Genomic DNA, 23,696 nt, shown 5'->3' with positions numbered 1-23,696 from the left:
CTGTCACTGGTGTACTGCGTGCCAGACAGCTGCAGCCAGCTCGCGGCATGAGGAGCTGTGCTGGAGGGTTATCAGTCCGTCTGACCAGCATCGAGTTCAACCGGTGAAGCTAGTCGACAGTCGGGGACAAGCCTTCAGCACAACGGCAGCGTTTGGCTCCTCTGGACAGCGAGGGAGAGAATGAGAATAGTGGGTTTAGTTTGTAATTGTAGGTACAGCGCAGCAGAAGAAGGGAAGTCACTCCGAAAGGTAAGCAAAGCGACGACGGGTTTACTACGAGTGAACGTTAGCGTCCCCCACTACACTATTTAGTCTTCACTCTCTTCACACTTATTAGCACTGGAAATGCTGGTATGTGTGTGGCCCAATATACTTGTCGCCTGGGTGTCTTTATCTGGTCCTTTTGTGTCTTTACAACTCGGCTAATTCGCTACAAACCAATAAAGGAAGCAGTAATTATAACGGCTAGCCGCGCGTGTAACGTAAGTTACAACTGTACACATGATTTTTATATAAATATTTATGTTGGTATTTCTTCTGAGAACACATACCATTTACTGTAAGAGTAGATGGCTTACCACAGAGGATTTGTTGGACAGTGAATGAGCGCTTCTCTTTGGGGAATTTCTGTTTTTGCATCACTCTTCATGGGCTTTCCAGCTGTTAAATGGCATGTAAACCCTACAAGGATGGTGAGAAATGTGTCTATGATGGGTACGTCTCTCTATCTTCTGGTTATCCACTCCATCAAACAGCTATATGTTTACTGTTTGGTTGCGAGGTCTGCTTATTAAGCCAATTCTCTCTTTATTTTTCCTTATTTCACTTTAATTTATTTACATAGCAGGTGAGAGACATATGTCAAAAACAGGTAGTTGTGATCCAAGTAACGGGGCAAGTGTATTTAATTATAATTGGAGCAGTGGTTCCTGCCAGTGGAGACTAGTATTTTACCCCATGTAGCCCACTATACAGACCACAGATGTTCCAGCATTCAGAAGTAGGCCAGTGACCGGTCTGTGTGTCATGTCATGCCATGTCATGCCATGCGTGGTCCCCTTTAGAGGGTTAACTGGGCGTCTCACTGGTTCATATATGGAGTGGGGGAGGTTACAGACAATCTGATTGAAAGATCCCCAGCAGGATCAAGCTCTCATCCTCTGCCAGATGTCTGGTCTGCACATTGTTTTACTTTGTCATTTGGCCCCCCCTGTCACACCCCCTCTTTGTATTTTGGTTTTCAGTGTAATGTAGCAGATGTGCATGTTACTCTCTCAAGTCATTTCCCCTGTTTTAGATATGCACCGTCATTCACTTTTTTGAGCAGTGGTAGTTGTACAACATGTCTCTGTGAAGATATGTTGAAGTTGAAGGAGACAGATACTGTACATATGTTAATCTGAATGGCTTGGTGTGTGTGTGTGCACACATGCCTATGGATGCAAAATCTACAGTCCACAAACTGTTATCTAGAGGCTTCTTATAACAATGACTTCTTTTTTGTTGGGCTGTACATGTACACTTATAATCTGTCAACAGGCCTATAGCATGGCTAGACCAAGAAACATTTTTTATAGTTGCTTATTTTAAGCCTTTAGTGTGAGCGTAAAGGTTTGCATAAGTGTTTGTGTGTCACGTTGTGTGTCATTTCTCTGTTTGTGGTTTGAGGAGGAAATCCCACATTAGAAAAGTGACTGCTCTGTTGCTTTACTTTTGTGTGACGATTAGCATGTGAGAGCCCCCTCAACTATCCCTCAGCATTTCTCTCTCTTTCATTGTGTTCCTCTCTCTGCTCTGTGTTCTTCCCCCTCAGATGGTTATTGACTTCAAGTCATGAGTCAACCATCTACTGATGGTAGATAATCCATTCTGCCACAGATTATATCATCATATTCACTGTGATGCCCATTTACAACTAGGGCATGACATCCCAAAAAAGGTGGTAATATTGACATGATGTGTTTCTTATATGCTCTCTGGGGTTTGAAACATTCTTCTTAATCACCAAATCAATGAAAAGCTGTAACTTCGTGCTTTCCCAGAGAAGCTTGATATTTGAAAGGCTGAATCCAGCTGCGCAGTTGAACTTTAAAAAATGCGTGCAAACAGAACTTTTTATTTGTAGAAAGCTTTCAAGTACTTGAATGTGCTCTCGAACAGTGACCTGACTGCCCTCTCCAATGCCAAGGATGTGAGCCACGTGTAAGGCAGAGCATGTGATCCCTCGTTTTGTGTCTATGCCCGTGAATGGGCCTCAGTAAGCAGCATTAAGCTTTTTTGGTACACTTAAAGATAGTGATTGCCTCTCTGTCATTTTTTGACTGTTCTATTGCACTACTACACTCCAGTTATCTCACTTTGAGGTATCAGAAGATATTGATGAATCTTTATTTCCTGGATGAAAGCCGTGGGACAGCAACAGCATTGCAAATAATCAGTTAAGATATGATTTTGTTAACAAATTGTACTCATTAACTTGCGTCTGATTAAAAAAAACATATACATTTTAAGTTTAATAGTTTATTGAAATCATAAATTGTAACTGAATCTTGATATCTTACTTTGAGACCAAATTTAATGTTCATCTATCATTCTCTCATAGGTCTTTTCAGTCAGCAGCCTTCATTGTATTCTGTTGGGGTAATATTATCTCAGTTGAGAGGCATCAATAGCCTTTTTGTCTGCCTGAATGGCGGCTTTATGACAGACGTCAAAGGCTCAGTGCCGGGTGTCACAAAACGCACCAGATAGTGAAGCATTTTGCCAACCATTAAAAAAGACAGAAAGGCTTTAGCAAATCTGAAATGTCTTTTCAGACTTTCATTTGTTTCTCTTCAGATGTCTTGGAAGATTAGTTTATGTCCATATCACTTCTTATTTTATTCAGGGTCTCAGGGACCTTGAGCCTGTCTCAGCGTCCATCGGGTAGAAAGCAAAAGTGCAAGCTGGACATGCTGTCAGTCTGTCACAGAACTATGTTATAGACACAAGCACATTACACCCATATTCACACCTAGGTGCTATTTTGACTTTTCAGTTTACCAAACCACATGTCTGAAAGCCTTGCAAATATGAGAAGAACATGCAAGCACAACGGCCCCATGCTCATAATATTTCTGACCTCATTCTTGGATGTTCACACTGCCACTATGATGATGATGATGATGATGATAATTTACACTTTTCATAGAATATTCATATGCAAGACAGAATGTGGTTATGATGGTCAAGCAAGAAGAAGCATTGTTTTCCATTTTACTCAGCTAGAGCAATATAATATGTTTAGAAAACTAACCACAGTACTTTTATGTAAGTAAGGCCAAAAAAAACATTTTAGCTATATCACCATATTACAAAAGCCAAAATCTTCTCATATCATCTCATATCATGATACACTATTTATTGTGTAATTGTAAATTAATCGCCCAGCTCTAGTTGTTTGATATGCATAGAAGCCTTTTTCCCTTTAGGCTGATTATAATTGCCAGTATAGTACTGAAATGGTTAGACAAATAATCGATTAGTCAATCAACAGAACATTAATTGCCAACAATTTTAATATTCAATTAATTGTAATTCAGCAAGAAAAATGTCAAACCTGTCATTTTATTGAATGACTACTCACTTATTTAAAAAGTGACATATTAATTGATAATGAAAATAACAATTAGTTGCAACCCAACTTGCCACACAAAGTGATAAACATACTGTACTGTCACATGCTGGTTTATTACATTTGGGACGTAGAGTAATCTGCCAGAAACAAGTGCTGCATTTGCATGAGCTAGTTTGTCCATAAATAAACCAAATCTATTCCTTACTCTGTCGTTAGTGAAATGGAGGTCACACTACTGTTGTAATAGATTGTCACTCAGACTGAAAACTGCTGCTCTACTGAGTGATGGTTCCCTGGGATAATGGCTCAAATAGTTGTTTGTCTTTTGGCATTTGTATAAAGGCTAAATTGGGCTATCTTGGAATTTCCCTTCTATGATTGTCCCTATTCTAGTTTGTGTCTTTTGCAGATGCCACTTCAAATTTGTTTTTGCTCCAAATACTTAACCTCCTTCTGATGTCGAATCATGGTGGAAGACTTCTCTTCTCCAGTGTTAAGACTTCCCTTTCCATGTGCCAAAGACTTCTTTTTTTCTGTGCTTGTAAACATAATTTGAACATGAAAAAAACTTTAATAACCACACTACCAGTGGTGAGTCTCTGCTTAGCTTTTGACTTGAGACCAGCTGACTTTGGTCCTCATTGGGCCTTTCTCATTCGGTAACATGCTCTGTATGTGTTCACCTTCTTGAATTATTTAATCTGTTTGGCAGTGAAAAAAATAGTGCTGTGTGGTGCAGTGTAGTCATATACAAACAGTGAAAAGTGTCTCTGATCTCATTTAGCTATGAGCTGAGCAGGGCACTGGATTTAGGGATGTATGAAGAGGTTTGTTATGCAGAGAGATTTGTTAGGATATTTTTGAAAATGGTTAGATAGGAGCTGGAGTTTAAATATAACATGACAGTTTGCATGAGGTTGCATAACATCCCTAAGCATTGTGCATTACCCTTATTATTTATTAACCACACATTGATTTTTCAATTTCATATTCATAGTTGACAAAACTTAGTATAACAGAATAGCACTAGTTTATAATGTAATGGTCCCACTTTGGATGAGTGCTTTTCTCTGGGTTCACTGCTTGTATTATGACTCCATTCTTGCCAGGAAGAGGATCCATTTATGAGAATGTGGCTTTCTTAGCCGGGTCCTGTGGTTTTGTGTTTATGAACACTGTTCCCTTGACATTCCTGTCCTCCTCATACCACCCCTCCAAAACATGCTGCCACTCTGGGAAACAAGGCCTCTCTCTGGCTGGCGTGCCACTCCAGCATCTCAAACTTTGTGTGGTCATTGTTATATTTAGACACCCCACCATCCTCCCCCAGGTAATCTTAAGATAGCAAGGACCAGTTCTCAGGCTGGGGTCAGATGCAAGGTGAGGTGAAAGAGAGCCCCCTTCCTCAGTCTCCACCTTGTTATTTCCTTTGTTAGGATAGAGAAAGGGTTAGATAGTTTGGGATGGTAAGTGTTGTTGGCAAATCTGTGTTCTGTGTGGTCAGCTTTGGAAAAACGATAAGGCAGAGTGACAGTGGTAGCGGAGCAGGACAGAAAAGCCCCTTGGGGACATAAAGCTATTCTGAGCCTTGTGCTTTTTCCCTAGTCCCTTTGCTCTGGATTTTTTGCTCCTGGGTCACACAGTCTCTGTGTCGCTGCTATTTTCTATGCATAAACACAAACTCTACAGCTGTACAAAAGAAACCGAGGGAGACAGGGGAAAGAGAGACTCAGACAGCAAGGAAGACAAGGAATCTCTTGTTAAGGAGACTGTGGTAAGTCATCAAGGGTCTCAGCAGTTACAGTTTTTCTCATTGGCCTAATTTGGTATCATCCTTCTCCCTCTTCTTAAGTTCATTACCTATTTTACATGGTCTCAGTAGCGGCTTTAACCCAGTAAAGAATATATTGAGTTAGCACACTGTTTGCCATGCTTTGTTGTGAGTCAGTAGCCACTAAGAACAAGTCCTGAGAGGAGCCACTGGGGAAAGGGTAGACAATTGGCCATTGTCCCTGCACCATCACACCTGCAAAACACATGTTTGGTAGCATACTGCTTTGACACTTTCATCATTGTTATGTCTCTGGAGGGTGCAGATGGTACTGAAGCATCTGGGCTGTAGCCTAATGATTGGTCATTATGTGCAACATGCGTGAAGATGTCAAACAAGATAAAATTGAGTAGTACAACTTGTTTCTATACCACTTACTTGTAATTGTGTATTATGAACTCTTACTGAATCACTCTCTGGCCTACACTAGAGCCTCAAGCATATAGTTATTCAGTCTGAGGAAGTTTACTGTATCTCCAGCTGGACTCCATACCTTCCCTTAAAGAATGGGACGGCTGTTGAACATCTCGTACCAGCCTTCTTAGATTTCCTGTGGGGTGAGTTAGTGATATTCATAGACTCCAGGCGTCTCCCTTACATTCATATTTTAAACTGCCAAATCAATGTTATGTTAAGAAGAAATTAACAAAAGACCAATATGCCCAACTATTCTGCCGAACAGTTCCTGAGGTACGTTTTCTTTTCTGTGAACAAAAGATCAGTTGAAGGTGAACTTGACTGCAGGCTGTTGCAGGAATATATGAACCTGAAACAGGAGCTGCTGTATCATTAACATGGAAACTTCCTGCCCATCATCTACACAGTAGAGCACAAAGAAACCTAATACATCTGTGCAAGAAACTATTAACTCAAATATGACATTTCTGATTCATTTTCATACCTGCTGAGCTATACAGAAATAAAAGAAACCCCCTCTCAGACTAATCACCATCTCTTCCTCTGCTTTCTTTCATTTTCTGCTTCTTTTGGATTCATGTATGCTTACATGCACACACTGTGTGTCTGACACCCATTAAAATCTGGAGCTCTGTAACCATCTGGGACTTCAGACTTCTTCATGTGGAAATTAGAGCCATGTGGTCGCTTGTTAGCCTCCTTCTCTCCCTGAACTGGAAATGGTATGCTTGCTCTCCAGAATCACAGTATTAAGGTCATGTAGTGACAGGGATAATAACACAGACTGCATTACAAGACATGCTTTGGAGTTTAATGTTATAAATTATAGTAGTAATGACTGTAATAATTACTGAAATTAATACCATATCTAATCCTGAAGTCAAAAGATATATATATAAAACCACCAAAGTTGCAAAAGTAATACATTTAATGTGTTGTGATTTTGTGTGGATGCTAGCCCTGTCCAGTCACTTACTAAAAAGCTTGGATGTCATGGGATTTAGGTATACTGAAGACGGAGAAGGACTCAGTCACACAAATGAAAGGCATGTGGTAAGGTTTACCGTTGGCTGTCTGTTAGATTAGGAAAAAGCCTTTTATCTACCACTGTGCATTCTTTAATGATGTGAAATCTCAAGTATAGATCTTTTAGAATGAAATAGAAAAGCCAACATTTTGTGATCTTTCATTTATGAATCATTTAAGTATTTACCCAAAGGCACTTGGTGGTTGGTAATATCAGACCCCCAGATGAGGTAATGCAAGCCTGTGAAGGACAGATGATGGTTTAAAACACACGCTGATAATAAATAGCATAGGTATGGGAGTGTGCTTTGTGAGGTTAGTCAGGTTGAATGAGCGCATGGCTCTAGCTTGTCCTTCTGCAGAGCTTGCTGTCTTTTGGCTGACCACACAGACTAATCATCCAGTGGTTTAAAAAAAAAAGAAACTAAACATCTGTCGTCATCTCCTTCGTCGTGCCATCAGCAGTTTCAGGACAGGGTTTGCGTGCCAGCCACAAAGAGGATGCACTGTGAAAAATGTGCTCTGATCTCAGTATTGGATGAATCTGTCCTTTGGGGTTTCAATGCAACATCTGTAGAAAACTTCTTTTATAGCGGTTTGTTGAGATGAAACAGGTTGAAGTCTCCAGTCCAGTGACTTCAGCTCTGCTTATCTCCACTTTGTAAACGTTCCACGCCCTGATGTAGTTTCACTCTGTGGTTTCAGTTCAAGATGTCTGCCTTTTGACAAACACATATATCAGAATCAGAATCATCTTTATTGGCCAAGTATGTTTACTCACACAAGGAAATGGACTCCGGTATCACACACGACACAACACAACAATCTTGAGGAAGATACACAAGGAATGTCTATACACAGGTGAAACAGCTTTTATGAACTGTAAACAGGATACAAATATTGCAAAGAAGTGAAGAGTGCAAGGAGTGCTGAGATAAATGTTAAATGGTAAAAAAGTGAGTCAATGTTACTTTATATAAATATAGTAGGTGGTTATGTGCAATATACACAGCATTTTCAAAATGATATGTCTGACACATTTTGTATTGTAAATACATACATGCACACACTTACCTAACCCAAACTATCAGTCCAGTGTAGCTCGCTCTCAAAGTTTCCAAGGTCCTACAGTTTACAGTTCACTACTGCCAAACTCCTCCTAATCTCAGACATTTTGAATCTGCTCTAGTATAATCCTCTGCCTTAAATCTGACTGCTACTTAGATTCAGATTGATTATAGACCAAAAGAGAGATGATCATGGATCAAGGAAAAGTAGAAATGTATAAAAGAGGACTTGTCTTTCATCATACCAGTGAAATAGATTTAAAATAAGCAAGAATAACAATGTTAAATTTGAGTATGGCCTGTTTGGGTCTCCCCAAGTCACTTTAATACAATTGTCCTAATAATTCCACTTCTTGATAGTCTGACAGCTATAGCTTTATCAATGACAATTTAGGACATGTGGGTCATACCTGGACTGAACACAGCCAGCGGAGGACATACATTTAGATATAGGGAAATTTTGGTGATAAATCAATAGAAGACATTTTGACTGCTTACAAGCATGTAATTAGCTAGATGTGATTCAGAACGCCTTGCAAAACATTTGTGGTTACAACATAGCACTCAGAGCTTATATACGCAAGCTAGATTTAGAGCTCTATGTCATAACAGGAAATGATGTCACTAAGGCCCTAGGCTCAACGTCTTGTATCCTGTAAGCAGGTTATCAAAATGTAGCCATACAGGAAAGTGGTTTCTTACTGCAGTTTATTCCGTCTCTTCAGCTATCTGCAATTCTCTTTGCCCACTGTCTACCCACTGCTTAAACTAGCCCACTTACCACTTACTCACCCCCCTCTGCCTCACTCCACCTACACTTTGAGAGATATGTGAAAGGATTATACTGTTTTTCTTTAAAAAATGTAAATACTGTACCTTGTTTTGTCTCTACACTTGACTCCCAGCTCACACTTTCAGCTTGTAATGTACTAAGCAGAAAGTCTCTTAAAAGTTATAAATAATTTACTTCTTAATTGATCTTTTATTTTGTCTTTTTTTTTTCTATACACTCCTACGAACTATACACCCCCCCAAGGTGTGATGCTTTATAGTTTTTTGTTGGATCTCTTTCCCACTCAGTGACCTTCTCTCATGCTTAGTCACTTTTTTCCTTCAGTTTCCAACAGTTTGACACCCTGATCCCCACCACAGCTAGCCACCTTTCCAGTCACCACTTGAAAAGAGATGTTCAAAGTGAAATTCTTTCAAACTAACCCTGAGAGATGTAATGCTTTTTGACAGAACGCCCATTGAGGTGGGCCTCAGCTGTGTGGTGACTCACAAGCAAAATACCAGCAGTGTTAATGTGAACTGACCATCCTGTGGTATTACTCATGTCTTTCTTGCTGACTACTAACACCAAGTCTGGATAATTTGAGGCTTTTGTCAGTAGAAGAGTTTCCCCTTGTAGGAGGAAGACCCATTTTGTTGTCGCACTCTTTTTGCGGTTTTGATTGAACCTGTTGTTGAAGGAGTGGCAGTCACTGGTTTCCTTTTCTTCCTGACCCCTAAACAATACTATCAGCAGTCCGGAGACTCAACACAGGAAGTAAGCAGCTGGAACCTAAAGATGAAGCATAACGGAACTTTTACACACATTGACTTAGTGGACAGTGATTGTAAAAACGGCCCACAATCCCCCACGTGGAGAATGGATGAAAAACATCTCAGTTTTGCTCCAGGTTGAGTGTTGGAGTTAGTCTTGTTTTTATCACAACTCTTGTTAGTCATGTGTGGCCATGCTGAAAATTATTCATCTGTGAAAATTTAGCCAAAAAAGGAAATGAGGATGATGAATAATAGCTTAAACACAGCCATGATCATAAGGTTTGCCTGGTATCCAAATTTTTTTTATTAATGAATACATTTTTAGTACTATCCATGTGTTTGGTCAACTATTATAAAACAAGAACTGCCACAATAATTATGCTTATTTAGACATGCCCTTCATAATCTGCTATTGAGAAATATTCAACTTGTCAGGGTGTAACTGTCCGGTTTGAAAATGCAAATGCAAAGTATAAATAACTGAGCAGGTGCACTAAATGTTGCACTTTATACAATGTAAAATTGTGCTGGATGAAATAAACAGCAGACACAAACAGGCTTCAAGTAGGTTTTTACAACCTTAACATCAACTCAGCAAGTTACAAATTTTGCCGTCCTCTGCAAGCCTTTTCACCTTTCACTTTTAAATGAAGCCTGCATCTAAAGTTCCAGGCAGGCAAGTCTTCCCTCATCCTGTGACAAGGTGAGAGAAGGGCTAATAGCACCACCTTGCAGACAGCTTACCCAACTGTCCAGAAAAATATGCTGATGCCTCCAAAAACCTGAAAATAGCTTGACCGGGAATGGACGAGAAAGGGAAAATTGTTGAAAGGACAGTCCATTTGTTCAGTGGTCTGGTTTCACTGACCACCTGTTAGACAAGAGGCTCAGCTGTTGTTTTAACAGAGAAGACAGGATGCTGGGGCTGGGGTTTTGGAGATTAGGCTGACACACATGGTACCTGATGAAAAGGAAATAACACATCAATACTAACATATTTAATGATTAATGCTGATTGTAGGAGAAGCAGAAGCAAAATGAACCATGGGTCGGGCTCTTACATAGTTTAAAACAGGTGTACAGAGCAGATCTACAATTTTTTGACACTGTGATAAGTGAAACAAAGTATTGCATCCAGTTCAAACATGTTAAGGAAGATAAACACAAATTAAAAACAAGTTACTACATTTTTTGTTAGAAGACAAAAAAATGAAATAACTTTGAAGTTGAATTAGGCAGTAGATTGTGAGTGTTAGAAATATGGGGAAAGAGACACCAAGTGGCCTACATGATATTTGAGGAAGTGTGCATACTCACAAACAAACTGCGTCTTGAAATTTGATACCCTGCCACCTCCCAATATGGCCACTGTTGCGTGACATCAAGATGTAAACATAATTTACATCTTGATGTCACGTTGCTTGATACAAAATGTCTCCCAGTCAGCGTGAGGCAAAAGTTAAAGGGTCTTTATGTGACGTGGCAGGTGGCATCACACCTGTTGCTGCAAGGCATGCCAGACATACTGTACTGCCTGAGGCCTCAGCTGGCTACACATGCTGTCAAGCATCAGTGAAAGTACTCCTCAATGGACTACATTTGTAGCAATGCGCCAGCCTGTAGACTGTTCCTTACAGTGTCACTGAGTGGGTTTAAAGTAAATACAAGTTTAGTTTTAGGCTGACACAATTGTGAAAAGTTAATTTTATATTTAAATTGCCATAACCTTCTGTATGAAACTATTTAAAAATCTGTTTCACTTATATTTCTTTTAGAGTAACACCAGAAGACTTTTATTTCCTGTCCTGTCTGTTCAAATACTTTGATTTTAGTTTTCCCAGCTTCGGCATTTGTCCCATGACAGCATTTAAATGTTAAGCATGACAAAGGCCTTCTTGTCTAACCTGTTGCTTAAAATAAACTAATAGGGTGGTTCTTAACCCTGATGCTTTAAAGCCTGCAGTATATTCAAAGGGTGCGACAGGCCGGGGTTTTGAATGTGTTTCTTTTATCTCCTTTCATCCACTGTGCCTGCTAGGCATAGCTTGCATATTCTTCATATCCAAACATCATTCTGAGATGCTGATCTGGCAAAGGAATGGTGAGGCTGTTCTCTCTCAGGCGATTATTCAGCCCTGACAGCTGCTAAACAGCCGAGCCATGCTGCCAAAGCACATCAGGCCAGGGAAGGCTAGAAGCAGGCTTAAAGGGGCAGACCGGGGTCAGGTTGGGGTTATAAATGTGAGAAAGAGGGAGGGGAAGAGGCTCCAGCAGCATCTGAGTCTTGGTTGTTGTCCCCCTCCCTGTTTCTGTCATTGTGGGCTCAAGACATCCTGTCGATATCCTCCAATGCGACTGTGCACTTAGGCAGAAACAAAAATGACTGCATACATGTACACACACACACAAAGTCCCATGACTGTCATTCTGTGACACACTTTCATATATGCCTGTTATATTCGCTGGCCTACTGTGACCGTCTGCTTGTGATTAACCCTCAAATAGCCCAGAAATGACACACATAAACAACATTCTGTACATTTTCTTCCTTTTACCTACTTTTTTACAAGGGTTCTAGTTTGAAAGTGTCGATCCCATAGTAACAAACCTGTTTGAGTCTCGAGACGGACCACAGCATTAATAGGCTGTTACACCTTGCTTTGTTTTTAAAGAACAGAAAGTAATGCGATGCCTTGAGAACCCATTCTGTCGCGTTAGCATTAGCATAGCTCTGGCTTTTACAGGTGATGTGTCATATTTGTATCTTTGGTCAGGTGTGTTTCTGTCTCGCTTGGGTTTTGGTGATGGATAAGTAAGAACACAACAAGTAGATCTGAATTTGAGCCCTGTGCAAAGGAGTTATAGCGTGCTGTGTGGTCTTTTTCAGTTCAAGGTTTAAGCTGGCGGTGGTGGTCTCACCACAGAGAGTGACGTCTGTTCGGTGGCTTTAAAATACATCTTGTACTTAAGGTACACATAATGAACAATTCTCACCCCTGCTGATGTTTCCTTTTCACAGCACATTTAAATCCTGCCAGCTTAGCACCGCTCTGTAGCTAAGATATGTGATCACTTCTCCGTACCCTCTCCATATTTCACACATACACCAACAACCTGCAGTGCATCACTAATCTACAATATCTTGTCAGTTCATTTATCCAATCAGATTAAAATGATTTGGCCTAATTCTAATGATTATTTACAACATTTTGTGTTTTGTCTGCTTCCTGCCAGATTTTGACATGAAGAAGGACATAGACATAGACACATTGATAGCAGTGGAACGCGCTGAAATCATCTCCAAATATGACAAGGTAAGTGTGTGCATAGGACATCTCCTAATTCTGATTATGATGGCCTCACTAATGATAATAATTCGCTTAAGGTTGTGTAACATATCAATTGACTAATTGTCATAGTTAATTTTGGTGGAGACTACAGAGAGGAGCATTTCCCTGCAGTGCGTAGATTTGTTTATGGAGAGATTTCAACTACTGCCAAATGTGAGGAGCAGAAAGTGTACCATAGCTCCTGAAAGCCTTCATCATAAAGAGGATCAGATCTCTAAAGTAAAATCATGATCCTTTGGAACATAATATTTACTCAGAGAAGGGTAGCTTCAGCTCACTGAAGCAGTGGAGTTGATGGTCTTCCTTGTTCAGTGAGGCCCTGAGTGGTCCCTGAAATGTGTGAACTCTCAGAATAGATCTGTTACCAACATGCAGTGGAAATGAGATTACAAGGAATGATCAATGAATGAAACAGTGACTGTGAATGTTTGCATGTGTGAATTGGGGTTAAAACACTTTCATTTGCACCCATTGGGATAGCAAAACAAGACAACCGCATGTGAAAGAGTACACAAAAAATAAGAAATTTTATTCTGTTTAACATAGTTTTAATGGCTATTGGACAAAACATTTTGATTTGAAATTTACTTTTCCACTGTTGTCCCAGCTCTGCCTGTAATACATGTAAAACTATACAACTATCACCTCTTATACTATCATTAGTCCATACATTTATACCTCATCTCAAAATTTCACCTAACATAAGTATTTTATCCTACTTGTTCAGTCTGTGTCACTTTAGTTTTAAAGTTTGTTTGCCACTCTCAGGTTCTATTTTAAGTAAACTGTTTATTTTGCATGCAATATTTTCTAATGGGATTATGATATGTTGTTGTTTCAGGGCAGGCAGGAGGGTGTCAACATTGACCCGTGGGAGGATGCTGACTACAGCATCTATAAAGTCACTGACCGCTTCGGCTTCCTGCAGTAAGTTAAAGGAGTTTAAAGTTTGACAGCTTCCTTGTAGTAGCTTGAATTCTTGGAGAAAACCTTGATTTGTATCCAGTTTATTTCTGCCCATTTTGCTCCCTTATCTTGCTTCTTTTTCCCCACATTATGATGATGTCTTATATGACTTAAATTATTCGTAATACTTGTTGTGTATTTCTGCATTCTTGCTCCAGTGAGGAAGAGCTGCCGACACCCAGTGCGCTTGAAGAGAAGGTACGTATTTTATTTGCTACCCAGCGAGTCCAGGTTTGATGTTTATGCTCTGTCACATATTCATTGGACCACATCCGTCTTTCCTCTCCCCAGCAAAAGCAGCAGGAGATTGAGCGAGTGGAGAAATGGGTAAAGATGGTGAAGAACTGGGACAAGTATAGGAACAGTGAAAAGGTGTGTAACTCATAAGAACACTCAGGCTCATTCAGACACACTAACATACTGTCTCAATTTAGCCCTTTGCTTCCCTTTTTTTTCTCTTACTCATCTCCGTGATGTATTATTTCCGTTTCTGTTTATAAACTGTTTTCCATTCCCCTTTTAAGCACAACTCATTCCTTTATCCCTCCCTTCTCTCTGGTCTAGACAGTTGAAGCATGAACATAAGTGCATGTGATGAGTCCTTGTCAATCAATAGGGTTAAAAAGGCAACACCCTATAAAGCAGCATTTAGATGTGACCCTCTGCCTCTTCCCTCTGGTTGTTGTGAATACTGTCTCTTTATGTTCAGAGAGTGCCTATTCATGTCTGTTCATATGTCTCTCTCACATGTGTTTCAGTTGGTGAAGCGTGTATATAAAGGCATCCCTCTCCAGCTCAGAGGCCAGGCCTGGGCCTTGCTTTTGGACATAGAGAAAGTCAAAGAAGAAAACGAGGGAAAGTATGAGGTATGAATCTTAGAACTGTCAAACATTTCCCATCAACAATGTGATCACTGTGAAAGGGCAAATTCCCTGCGTTTTTTGTAATTTTTTTTTTTTTTGTCTTCCAGAAAATGAAGCTGCAGGCACGTAACTACTCCACGGAGATCAAACAGATAGACTTAGATGTCAACAGGACCTTCAGGAACCACATCATGTTTATGGACCGCTTTGGAGTCAAGTGAGTCCTTGACTTCTATCAGCAGAAGACTTAATCATGACAATAGTATAACTTTCGATAGTGTGTCAAACATTAACATTATGACTTATGTTACTAAAATTGAGTGGTGATACATGACTAAGTGGCTCTATAAATATTACTGTTGTGGTGATTTCTTCATTCCACTCTCTACACCATTACATCACTGCCACCCAAAGGAGTCACAGTAGCAACGTTGAGTAATTTGAGTGTCTGACACGTTTTAGCGTTTATCTAAGCAAATGACGTTCCTGTGGATCATATGAATACTCGCCTGACCTTTGTCCCGTACAATAAGTGACACAGTTCAGTTAGCTTTCATAACAAATATCTTCAACCCCTTTTGTCCAAAGTTCTTGTTTTTGTTTCTTTTGTCACCTCACATGTTCAGGTTTGCTTTTGCTAAGTCTCCTGTAGGGTGTGACCTCTGGCCTTAACCTTGAGGCAGCCCCCCCCCCCCCCCCCCCCCCCCCCCCCCACACACACACACACACGCACACACACACACGCACACAAAACCAAAGCGGTTGTTTCCTCCTCTCGGTGTTTTATTAGCCTTCCTGTCAGTGCACGAAGCCCCACAGGAAATGGCATTCATACAGAAATGTGCACCGACATCAAGTGCACATGTACAGAATAACAATGCTCACAGTTGTTTATTCCGACGCAACACGGAATGCATACATGGAAAAATGATTTAAACATATGTTAAGCGGCCTTCAAAGCGCAAACACTGTATGTTCATTCATAGCATTTGCTCGGTTATTGTGGGTTAGTTGTGACTCTGTGAAATCCGCTGGTCTTTCATAGTCGGTTTAACTCTCCGAATGTGTGACAGAGTGCTCTCTTCTTGCTCTTTGTAACGTACTTCCCCTTCGATTCAAAGCCACTGACTCCAAACAGACCAAAACACAGCTCCATCCTGCTTGGCTGCCCACTCCTTCCCTGCAAGTCAACAGCTGTCTTACTCACACAGAGACACTGACAGCTATTTAAAGCTCCTTTCCTGTCTCTGTCAGTGTCTGTAAGACATGTATTTACTATGGCCTGCAGTGTAGACATCCTCTCCTGTCCACATTATATTTGTTAATGCCCCTGCTGCACTCACATACACATTCACTCACACACACACACATAGACACACACACACACACACACACAATGGCTGCCTTGTGTTCACTGTCTGAAACTGTTGAGACTCCAGATGTAATCAGCAACGCAGCACAGTCATAGAAGCTGCATGCTTAAGAGGAAATTATGTGATGAAAATCTTATGGAGGATTTTCATATCTGCGTATTGCAGCATCTGCTCACATATGTCAAATCATATTAAACAAAAGCTCCACTTTAGATGGTGCTGTATTGATCCCTAAAAACAGAAAATCAGAAAAATGCATGTTCTTTATCAAATTCTGGGTCACAGAAGTCCTTTTACACATCATTTTTGCAAAGGGCAGAGCTGGAAAGGTCATGTGTTGGACTAGAGGGGGAGGTATTTACTCACACACACACACACAGGATGATAGGATGCAGCCAGGGTTTGTCAGCCTCCCCAGAAATATTTGCAGCTGCTTTCAATCTTTCTGTGCTGATTAATTTAGGGATGAGGTGGTTTAAGCTTGAGAAATCATTCCTCATGTGGCTTTGGGGTATTTTCATTTAATAAACTCCACTGTATTCCAACATGCTCTGTCAGCTTGCTCAGTTGTTGCAAAAGTATCATATCCTCATTTTAACTGGGGGCTTCTCTGTTCTGTCTCTAGGCAGCAGGCACTGTTTCACGTCCTTGCAGCCTACTCCGTCTACAACACGGTAAGTTTGTTTATCTGTTTGTATATGTGTGCTTTCCCAAGCACGTGTTACATAATATGGAAGAGTCTTGTGTACATGCAGCACATCAGCAGCGCAACAGTTGCGAGTCCATCAAGCGTGTTAGTTTTCTGTACAGCCAAGAACAAGCCAAGCACTCTAAACCCATCTATGCTTGTGCTTGTTTAGAGCCTTGGGTGAGATGTTTTATGTATGAATGTGGCTTTGCCTGGATGTACAGCAACACAGTATATCACTCAGACCACCAGTGAACCCACATTCACGCTCAGTGTTCACATCGTCAGACTAAGTTCCCCTTTGACACTAACAGGTAGTCCTACTAGTAAGACAAATTACTATATACTGTAATGTAGCTATTAACACAGTACATATATTCCTGTTTTCTTGATTTAAGAAGTACTTATTTCTCATGACACCACAGTTTCATAATTTTTATTTTAACAACATTCATAAGCCAGAGTTTGTCTCCATGAGGTGAAATCTGGCTTTTATAACTCAGTAGGAATTATTTGTGTCAACACATTTACAAAAATACAGTAAATGTTCATATGTGTTTGCAGCCTATATTTTAACATATGCATATATATTAATACATGTATATTAATTCTTATATAAGCACAGATTGCTGCCATCTGGGATGGATGGAACCATTAAAATTAATCTAAAGACAGTCTTTATGAATACATGCGCACAGTACATCTCAGTACACTGTCCAGGTCTGTTTTTCTGATAGGGTTGTGTAGTCGGTTCCTGTGTGGTAGAGGTGTTTGAGCCAGAGGAAATGGGCATGTGCTGTTCCCTTTTTCCTTTTTCCCCTATTCTCACACACTGCTCATAAGAAACTGGGTCAGTAGGAGAGCGCGCGAGAGAGAGAGGGAGGGAGAGGGATAGACGGGGGGGGGGGAGTATGTTTGTCCTTTCGCCTATGTGATGGTAGAGAAGAATGTGGAGAATGCGTAGTTTAACCTCAGTGTAACCCCAATTAAATTTACAGTTTTTCCTTGAAAGGATACTTTGGAGTGTCCATTTCTAGCTGCACAATAAATCAGCCTTAATATGGACAAATACCAAATCAGCGTCTGGGTTTGTGTATCCTGTGAATGCCAAGGGCGATTTGTTTTGTGTAAATCAATGAATCATAGTGGAGTGGAATTGGCGGTAATTCAAGTTGAAGACATGACATTTCCGAGAATATTGTATATTTGACTACAGTAAATATTTGAATTACCTTGGTAAAAGTGTTTATAATAACGTAGCAGTATGTACAGTAGGTCTGTGTCTCCTCGTGTGCAGTATAACCACACGCATATACAGTCTGCCTTCAGACCACATCAGACATTCAGGTGCTCTCTTCCTCTCATCTCTGCTCCTGTGTGTGCTCTATTAAATTATGAATAATTCTTTTCATTTGCCCATTCTGTTTAATTGAACCTATCTCTTCTCCCGTGTTCCCCCAGGAGGTGAGCTACTGCCAGGGGATGAGTCAGATCGCTGCCATCTTGCTCATGTACCTGAATGAGGAAGACGCCTTCTGGGCCCTGTCCCAGCTCCTCACCAACAGCAAGCATGCCATGCACGGTGAGACACTGGGAGTAATGAAGACCAAATAAAGCAGAGCTGATAAATGTTTGGGCATAAACCAATTGTCTTTTATTAAAAAGGACAGAAATGTATGGGGCTAGTACTGCAGCAATATAATTTCCAAATGTGTGTGGAAAGTTGTGAAACTGGATCCCAATCCATACATGTGTACTCAGATTTGTGGACGCTTTAACAAATTTGTAAATGCATGCACAGATTTGTAAATATGTGCAAGAATCTGTAAATGCAGATTTGTGAATGTGTACACAAATCTCTAAATGTGTATTTGTACCTGTCTGAAAATATATATTTAAACAAAAAAAAACATGTACTTGTAACTCAAGGTCTGCATGACCTGCAAATTGCAAATCTTCACACACATTTGCAAATAATCACATCACAGGTCTTTTCACTTTTTCTCAAAGTGCCTTTCATCAAGTCTTTTAAGAGGAAATACTGTTGAACTTATAAATATTATGTCTCCACCTTCACCACACTATTTATGGTTTGCTCATTTATTTTTTCATGGTGCTAGGGTTCTTCATCCCGGGATTTCCCAAGCTGCAGCGTTTCCAGGCCCATCACGAGCTGATCCTCTCCAAAATGCTGCCTAAGCTGAAGAAGCACCTGGTGAGTTACGCAACATCTGTATGACTGATGCTTTCTGTCCATTGCAAGAAGTCTGGAGCGAATTGATTGCTTAGAAGGTCCTGGGCTGCAGTTGATTTAATCAGGTCATTTCTCTTTATCTGATTAATTTTTGTTGCAAAAGGCCCAAGTTCAGAATGTTACTGCAAAGAAATGAGTCTTAAGCGTCCAAACTGTTTGGAAAATGAGATTTATAACTGAGAACAGATTACGTGGAGTGATTCCCATAGAGACTATTCCTCATTAATTCCTGCCCCACAGGACAAGGAGCAGATGACAACGGGGATTTACACCACCAAATGGTTTCTCCAGTGCTTCATTGACAGAGTGAGTATTTGGATTTCCTCAGCTGTTAAAAGAACATGAACTGCATGATTGTTCCGTCTCCGGATCTTTGCTGTTCATATCCAGTCCCCAGATGTATTCTGCAGTCATTAATCAGTATATCACAGCATATTCCCTTGCTTTCCTTTTGAACACGGAACCACATCTGGGGTTGTTTTATTATTTTTTAATCAGACTGACTCTCTGCTGTTGTGTGTCTTACGTAACAGACCCCTTTCACCCTCACCCTGCGTTTATGGGACATCTACATATTGGAAGGAGAGAAGATGTTAGCTGCCATGGCTTATACAACCCTCAAGTTACACAAGAGTGAGTATGAGGCTGATTGAATTATCTTCCGTGCCGTGCAGCGCTGCGCTAAATGAGTCAAGGAAACCAGCTTCATGCCCATGGCTGCTGTTGCTATACCAGTGAGTGTTACTTTGTGGATTATACCACACAGTGCCTTGTGGTTGGCTGCCTCCTAACTGGATGGCTTACATAATGCAAGTGGCCGGTTGCTGTGGAGAAGAATCGAAAGCTGACTTTTCATTGGATGCTTGCACAAGCATTGTCTCAACACATATTCTTCCAAGACCAATCTCTTGACGGCCACTTATATACTTATTTTAAAGTTGTGTTACATGTGTTGAAGCTTTGTCTTTAACAATATAATTTCTATTTTTTGGATCACCATATCATAGATGTTACCTTACCTTTGACTTTATAGATTAGTGTCACCTGTTCTATGACTTAACTTGCCTTCTCTCTTGTGTCTCTGGTGTGTGTGTGTGTGCAATCAGAGCGCCTGCAGAAGCTTCAGTTGGAGGACCTGAGGGAGTTTCTTCAGGAGCAGCTGGCTGCTTCTTTTTTCCTGTCTGATGATGTGGTGGTTGAACAGTTACAGGCTGCCATGGCTGAGCTGCGCAGCAAAAAGCTGGACCAACCTCCCCCAGGTGCAGTTGTGTTCTTTTATTTCCTTTATTTTTCAGTGCAAAGCTATGTTCACCTCTTTGTCTGATTCATTGTATTTATTTCAAGTATTTTTTCCTTTGCTGATGCATTCTCTATCTCCCATTTCCTTTTATAGCCAAGTCAGAGGAGCTGCCAAAGAAACCTCTGGGTCAAGAGCGACCAGTTCTCCTACTGCCTCTGCAGCCTGACTCACCTCTGGAGGTCAAAATAAATCTGCAGCCCCACAGCCAGCCCAACGTAGAGGTGCCGCAAACAGATAGCATCACTCTACACCAGACCCCGTCTCCTGCTGAGCCCCAGGACTCGAGAAGCCTCTCCGGGGCAAACACACTTTCTTTGCCTTCACCAGATCCAGTTGTAGTGCACACACAGGAAACTCCTTCTCCTAGGCCTTGTAGAGCACCTCCAGCACCTCCAAAAGCAAACAAATCCTGTGCTGAGGTAGATGTGCAGGAGTCGGTCCCAGAGGTTAGCCAGACAGAAGATGGGGAGAGCCAGCTTGGAAAACCAGAGACCAAGGATGAGCCTGTGGATTGGCCTCCACCCTATGAGCCCCCTGCTGTGGAGGCTCTTACAATGCAGACTGAGGAGGAGATCATGGACCTTCCAGATCTGCCACCTCCACCTTTATTTTACACTGACCAGAATGACCAGTGTCTAGGAGCTGGGACTGGCCCACAGAACCAGCGTCGCTCTCCTTCCCCGCGTTCTGCCTCACCACTGGTCAGTCAAATCAAGCTATCTCCAAAAATACTCCCAAAACCCCCCACATCACTCGACCTCACCCAGAAAAAACCTCTTCCCCCAAAGCCCTCCCTTCCCCGTGCCATCACAGCATCCTCCTCCTCCTCCTCCTCCTCCTCTCCCATGCTCCCTCCCCCAAAGCCAACCAAGTTCCCAGTCTCTCTTTACGTCCCGCTTTCTGCGGGAGACCGGCGGCCTTCTAACACCTCCCAGTACGACAACCTGTCTGAAATTGATGAGGACGACCGCTACCCGGAGAGGCTACTGGGCTCCACACCCGAGGAGGTTCCCAGCATGCACTGCAATCCACCTACTGCCATTGACAGGGACTATGACCCCGCTCTCTACCCTGTGCCTCCACCTCCTGTGTTCATCCCCCCTTCCCCATCTCCCACTCCTCCCTTGCTGTGCACTCTCCCCAGTTTGCCTCAGGAGCCAGAATATGAAGGAGAGGACACGTGGGTGGAGGACTCCATCATCCCCCCTCCTCCACCTAGTTTTGCTGACAGACTCAGTCCCTTCCAGTGTAGTGCTACCAGCTGTTCAGACACACACAGTGCCACCTCTCCCAGTTACTCTAAGCCTTTCTCCAGGGGCCCCAGGGACCATTCTGCCTTCCCAGCACCTCTGTTGTACACGGGGTCTCCCCCCGGCCACTCCAGGCCCTCAGGACAGTCTGCAGGAGGGGTACCCATGGTCCGATCCAGCCCAGACTTTTGCAGGATGCCTCCAGGTGGACAACAGCTGCCCAAATCAGTGACCTTTTGAAGATTCCAAGTATCATTCAAGTGTTACTGATTATGTCTGATTCAGGCTGTTTGATGATTCAGGCTTTCTGTTATGCTTGATTAGGTTTCAAAGCCATTTAAGAGTTGAAAGGCTTTCACAAAGGCCAGTAGCTATTTCCTGTGTTTTTTTGTGTGTGTTTGAAAGGACTTTTTTTATTGATATGTACAGATTTCTGTGATATTTGCACCTTTTTTGTAAGGGCAGTTATCTTTTCTAAATGTCAAACTTATATTTAAAACTGCTGTTTGCGTTACTGTTTGCTGCACAAAAAGCGAGTGTATTATGTATAGCTTGTGAGAAACCGGATTTGGTTTTCAACAAAACAGAAGTAAGGTATCAGAGTTACAGGAATAAGGTGTTCTAATACCAGCTGCACCTTTCACCATCGCTTCATCTCCAGTTAGTTTCATTTTGTTCAAGCAAAGTGTCTTAACCTGATCGCAGCGCACTGAGGGTAGCAACTCTAACACAAGGGCTTTTGAGGCTGCCGAGTATCCATCATCTTTGCTAAAGCACCCAAAGCCTGTACATTTCTACTGCATTTATAGTGAATGGTGAGCAGGCTCACACATCTTAACAGTATGTCAAACTGTAAAGAGAAACTGTTAATGACATAGTTTCTTTACTGTATCATTAGGTCAATACTTGATAATGAAGGACCACAAAACCAGGTTGCATCAAAGTAGTTGACATGCAACTTTTAAAAGAATTGCTAAAGCTGAAACAACCAGCAACAGGGGAAGTCAGGGTGCAATAGGTCACCGGTGTAAATACTGAAACTAATTTAATTCACATGGAACCCGGTGCAGTCATTTATTTCCCAGACAGGTAGCAGTAGGTGCTCTGTAGGTATTTTGCTGATTGTTAGGTTTGTTTTAATTAGATTTATTAGGATGCTGTCAATTTCAAAGAAATTATTACAGTGTGACATGTTTGTCTAACACTTTAGTGACTTCACGACAATAATGTACCGTTTCATGTATATGTAGGTGCATCTATCAAGGTTAAATAAGTTTGAAATGTAAGAGTTACGTGAGGATTTCATGAATGCAACATATCAGCACAAACTTAATATAGGTCAAAACTCCTATTACAATATTTGTGAAGAGTAGCTCCATCTAGTGGTCAAAACAGTTAGATTGACAGTTATTGGACGTAAGCTCTAAAATGAAGCCCCTGCATTTTTCAAACATGACCAATGAAAAGACGCTTTTGGAAAACAGTTCTGACCATGACATAGATGCCAAGTAAACTAGACTTCAGAATATTAGGACAGATCCATAATTACATTGTCTCCAATTTTTTTCTGACTGGGGAGAGAAGTAATAAATTTCACTCAGATGCACAGCCATATTTTACAACCATAGCAGTGACTTTTGTGTTTATTTTAAATGTTCAGAGCAAAAGTTCTTGAGAAATGGAAGTTGAGCCATATTATAATAAGGACCTATAGTCAAATATGTTTATACCTGTTGTTGTTTCACTCAGTTATATATTACATTATATACTGTGTCTGAACATCAGTTTTTGTTTTTTGCACTGACCTTTATTATTACCAAGAGGTTTTGCAGTTCTCTGTAAGTATTCAGTTCTGTTCTAAGGGAGTTACATCTAAAAACAGCTTTCATTTTAGGGAGTGATGTTAACAGATGCTTTATTATTTGTTCATGAACTTTGGTCTGACTGCTGCATAGATTTGTGAAGTAGATTTTTCCCCAAGAACACACATATTTGTCTATTTGGCTTGTTGGACTATCTTAAGTCATGTGACCTTATCACCGATTATGACTGTGGTTGACATCGGTGAGACAGGGGCTCAGACCAAAGCTTGTGTACATATATGCAACTACTTATTTGAGATTTATAAAGAGATCAACCTCAGCTGT

General features: G+C 41.1%; 1 protein-coding gene across 2 annotated transcripts; it reads left to right on the top strand.

The window, feature by feature from the left end:
• Positions 1-24: 24 nt before the first annotated feature.
• Positions 25-23,691, top strand: si:dkeyp-19e1.3 (USP6 N-terminal-like protein). Of its 2 annotated transcripts, none has more exons than XM_042412552.1 (14): positions 25-249; positions 12,740-12,819; positions 13,697-13,782; positions 13,980-14,019; positions 14,113-14,193; positions 14,580-14,687; positions 14,792-14,901; positions 16,683-16,731; positions 18,207-18,327; positions 18,866-18,960; positions 19,240-19,305; positions 19,533-19,632; positions 20,106-20,258; positions 20,393-23,691. In XM_042412552.1, the coding sequence occupies exons 2-14, from the start codon at positions 12,748-12,750 to the stop codon at positions 21,787-21,789; spliced, it is 2,478 nt and encodes an 825-aa protein (XP_042268486.1). In that variant the 5' UTR covers positions 25-249; positions 12,740-12,747; the 3' UTR covers positions 21,790-23,691. The 2 variants fall into 2 exon arrangements, with proteins under 2 accessions (XP_042268486.1, XP_042268487.1); XM_042412553.1 differs by lacking the exon at positions 25-249 and adding an exon at positions 12,402-12,475.
• Positions 23,692-23,696: the final 5 nt, after the last annotated feature.

This window comes from Thunnus maccoyii, chromosome 5 (assembly GCF_910596095.1).
Source record: "Thunnus maccoyii chromosome 5, fThuMac1.1, whole genome shotgun sequence".
NCBI lineage: Eukaryota > Metazoa > Chordata > Actinopteri > Scombriformes > Scombridae > Thunnus > Thunnus maccoyii.
The sequence above is the reverse complement of the archived record's forward strand: the minus strand, read 5'-3'. Positions and strand labels throughout refer to the sequence as shown.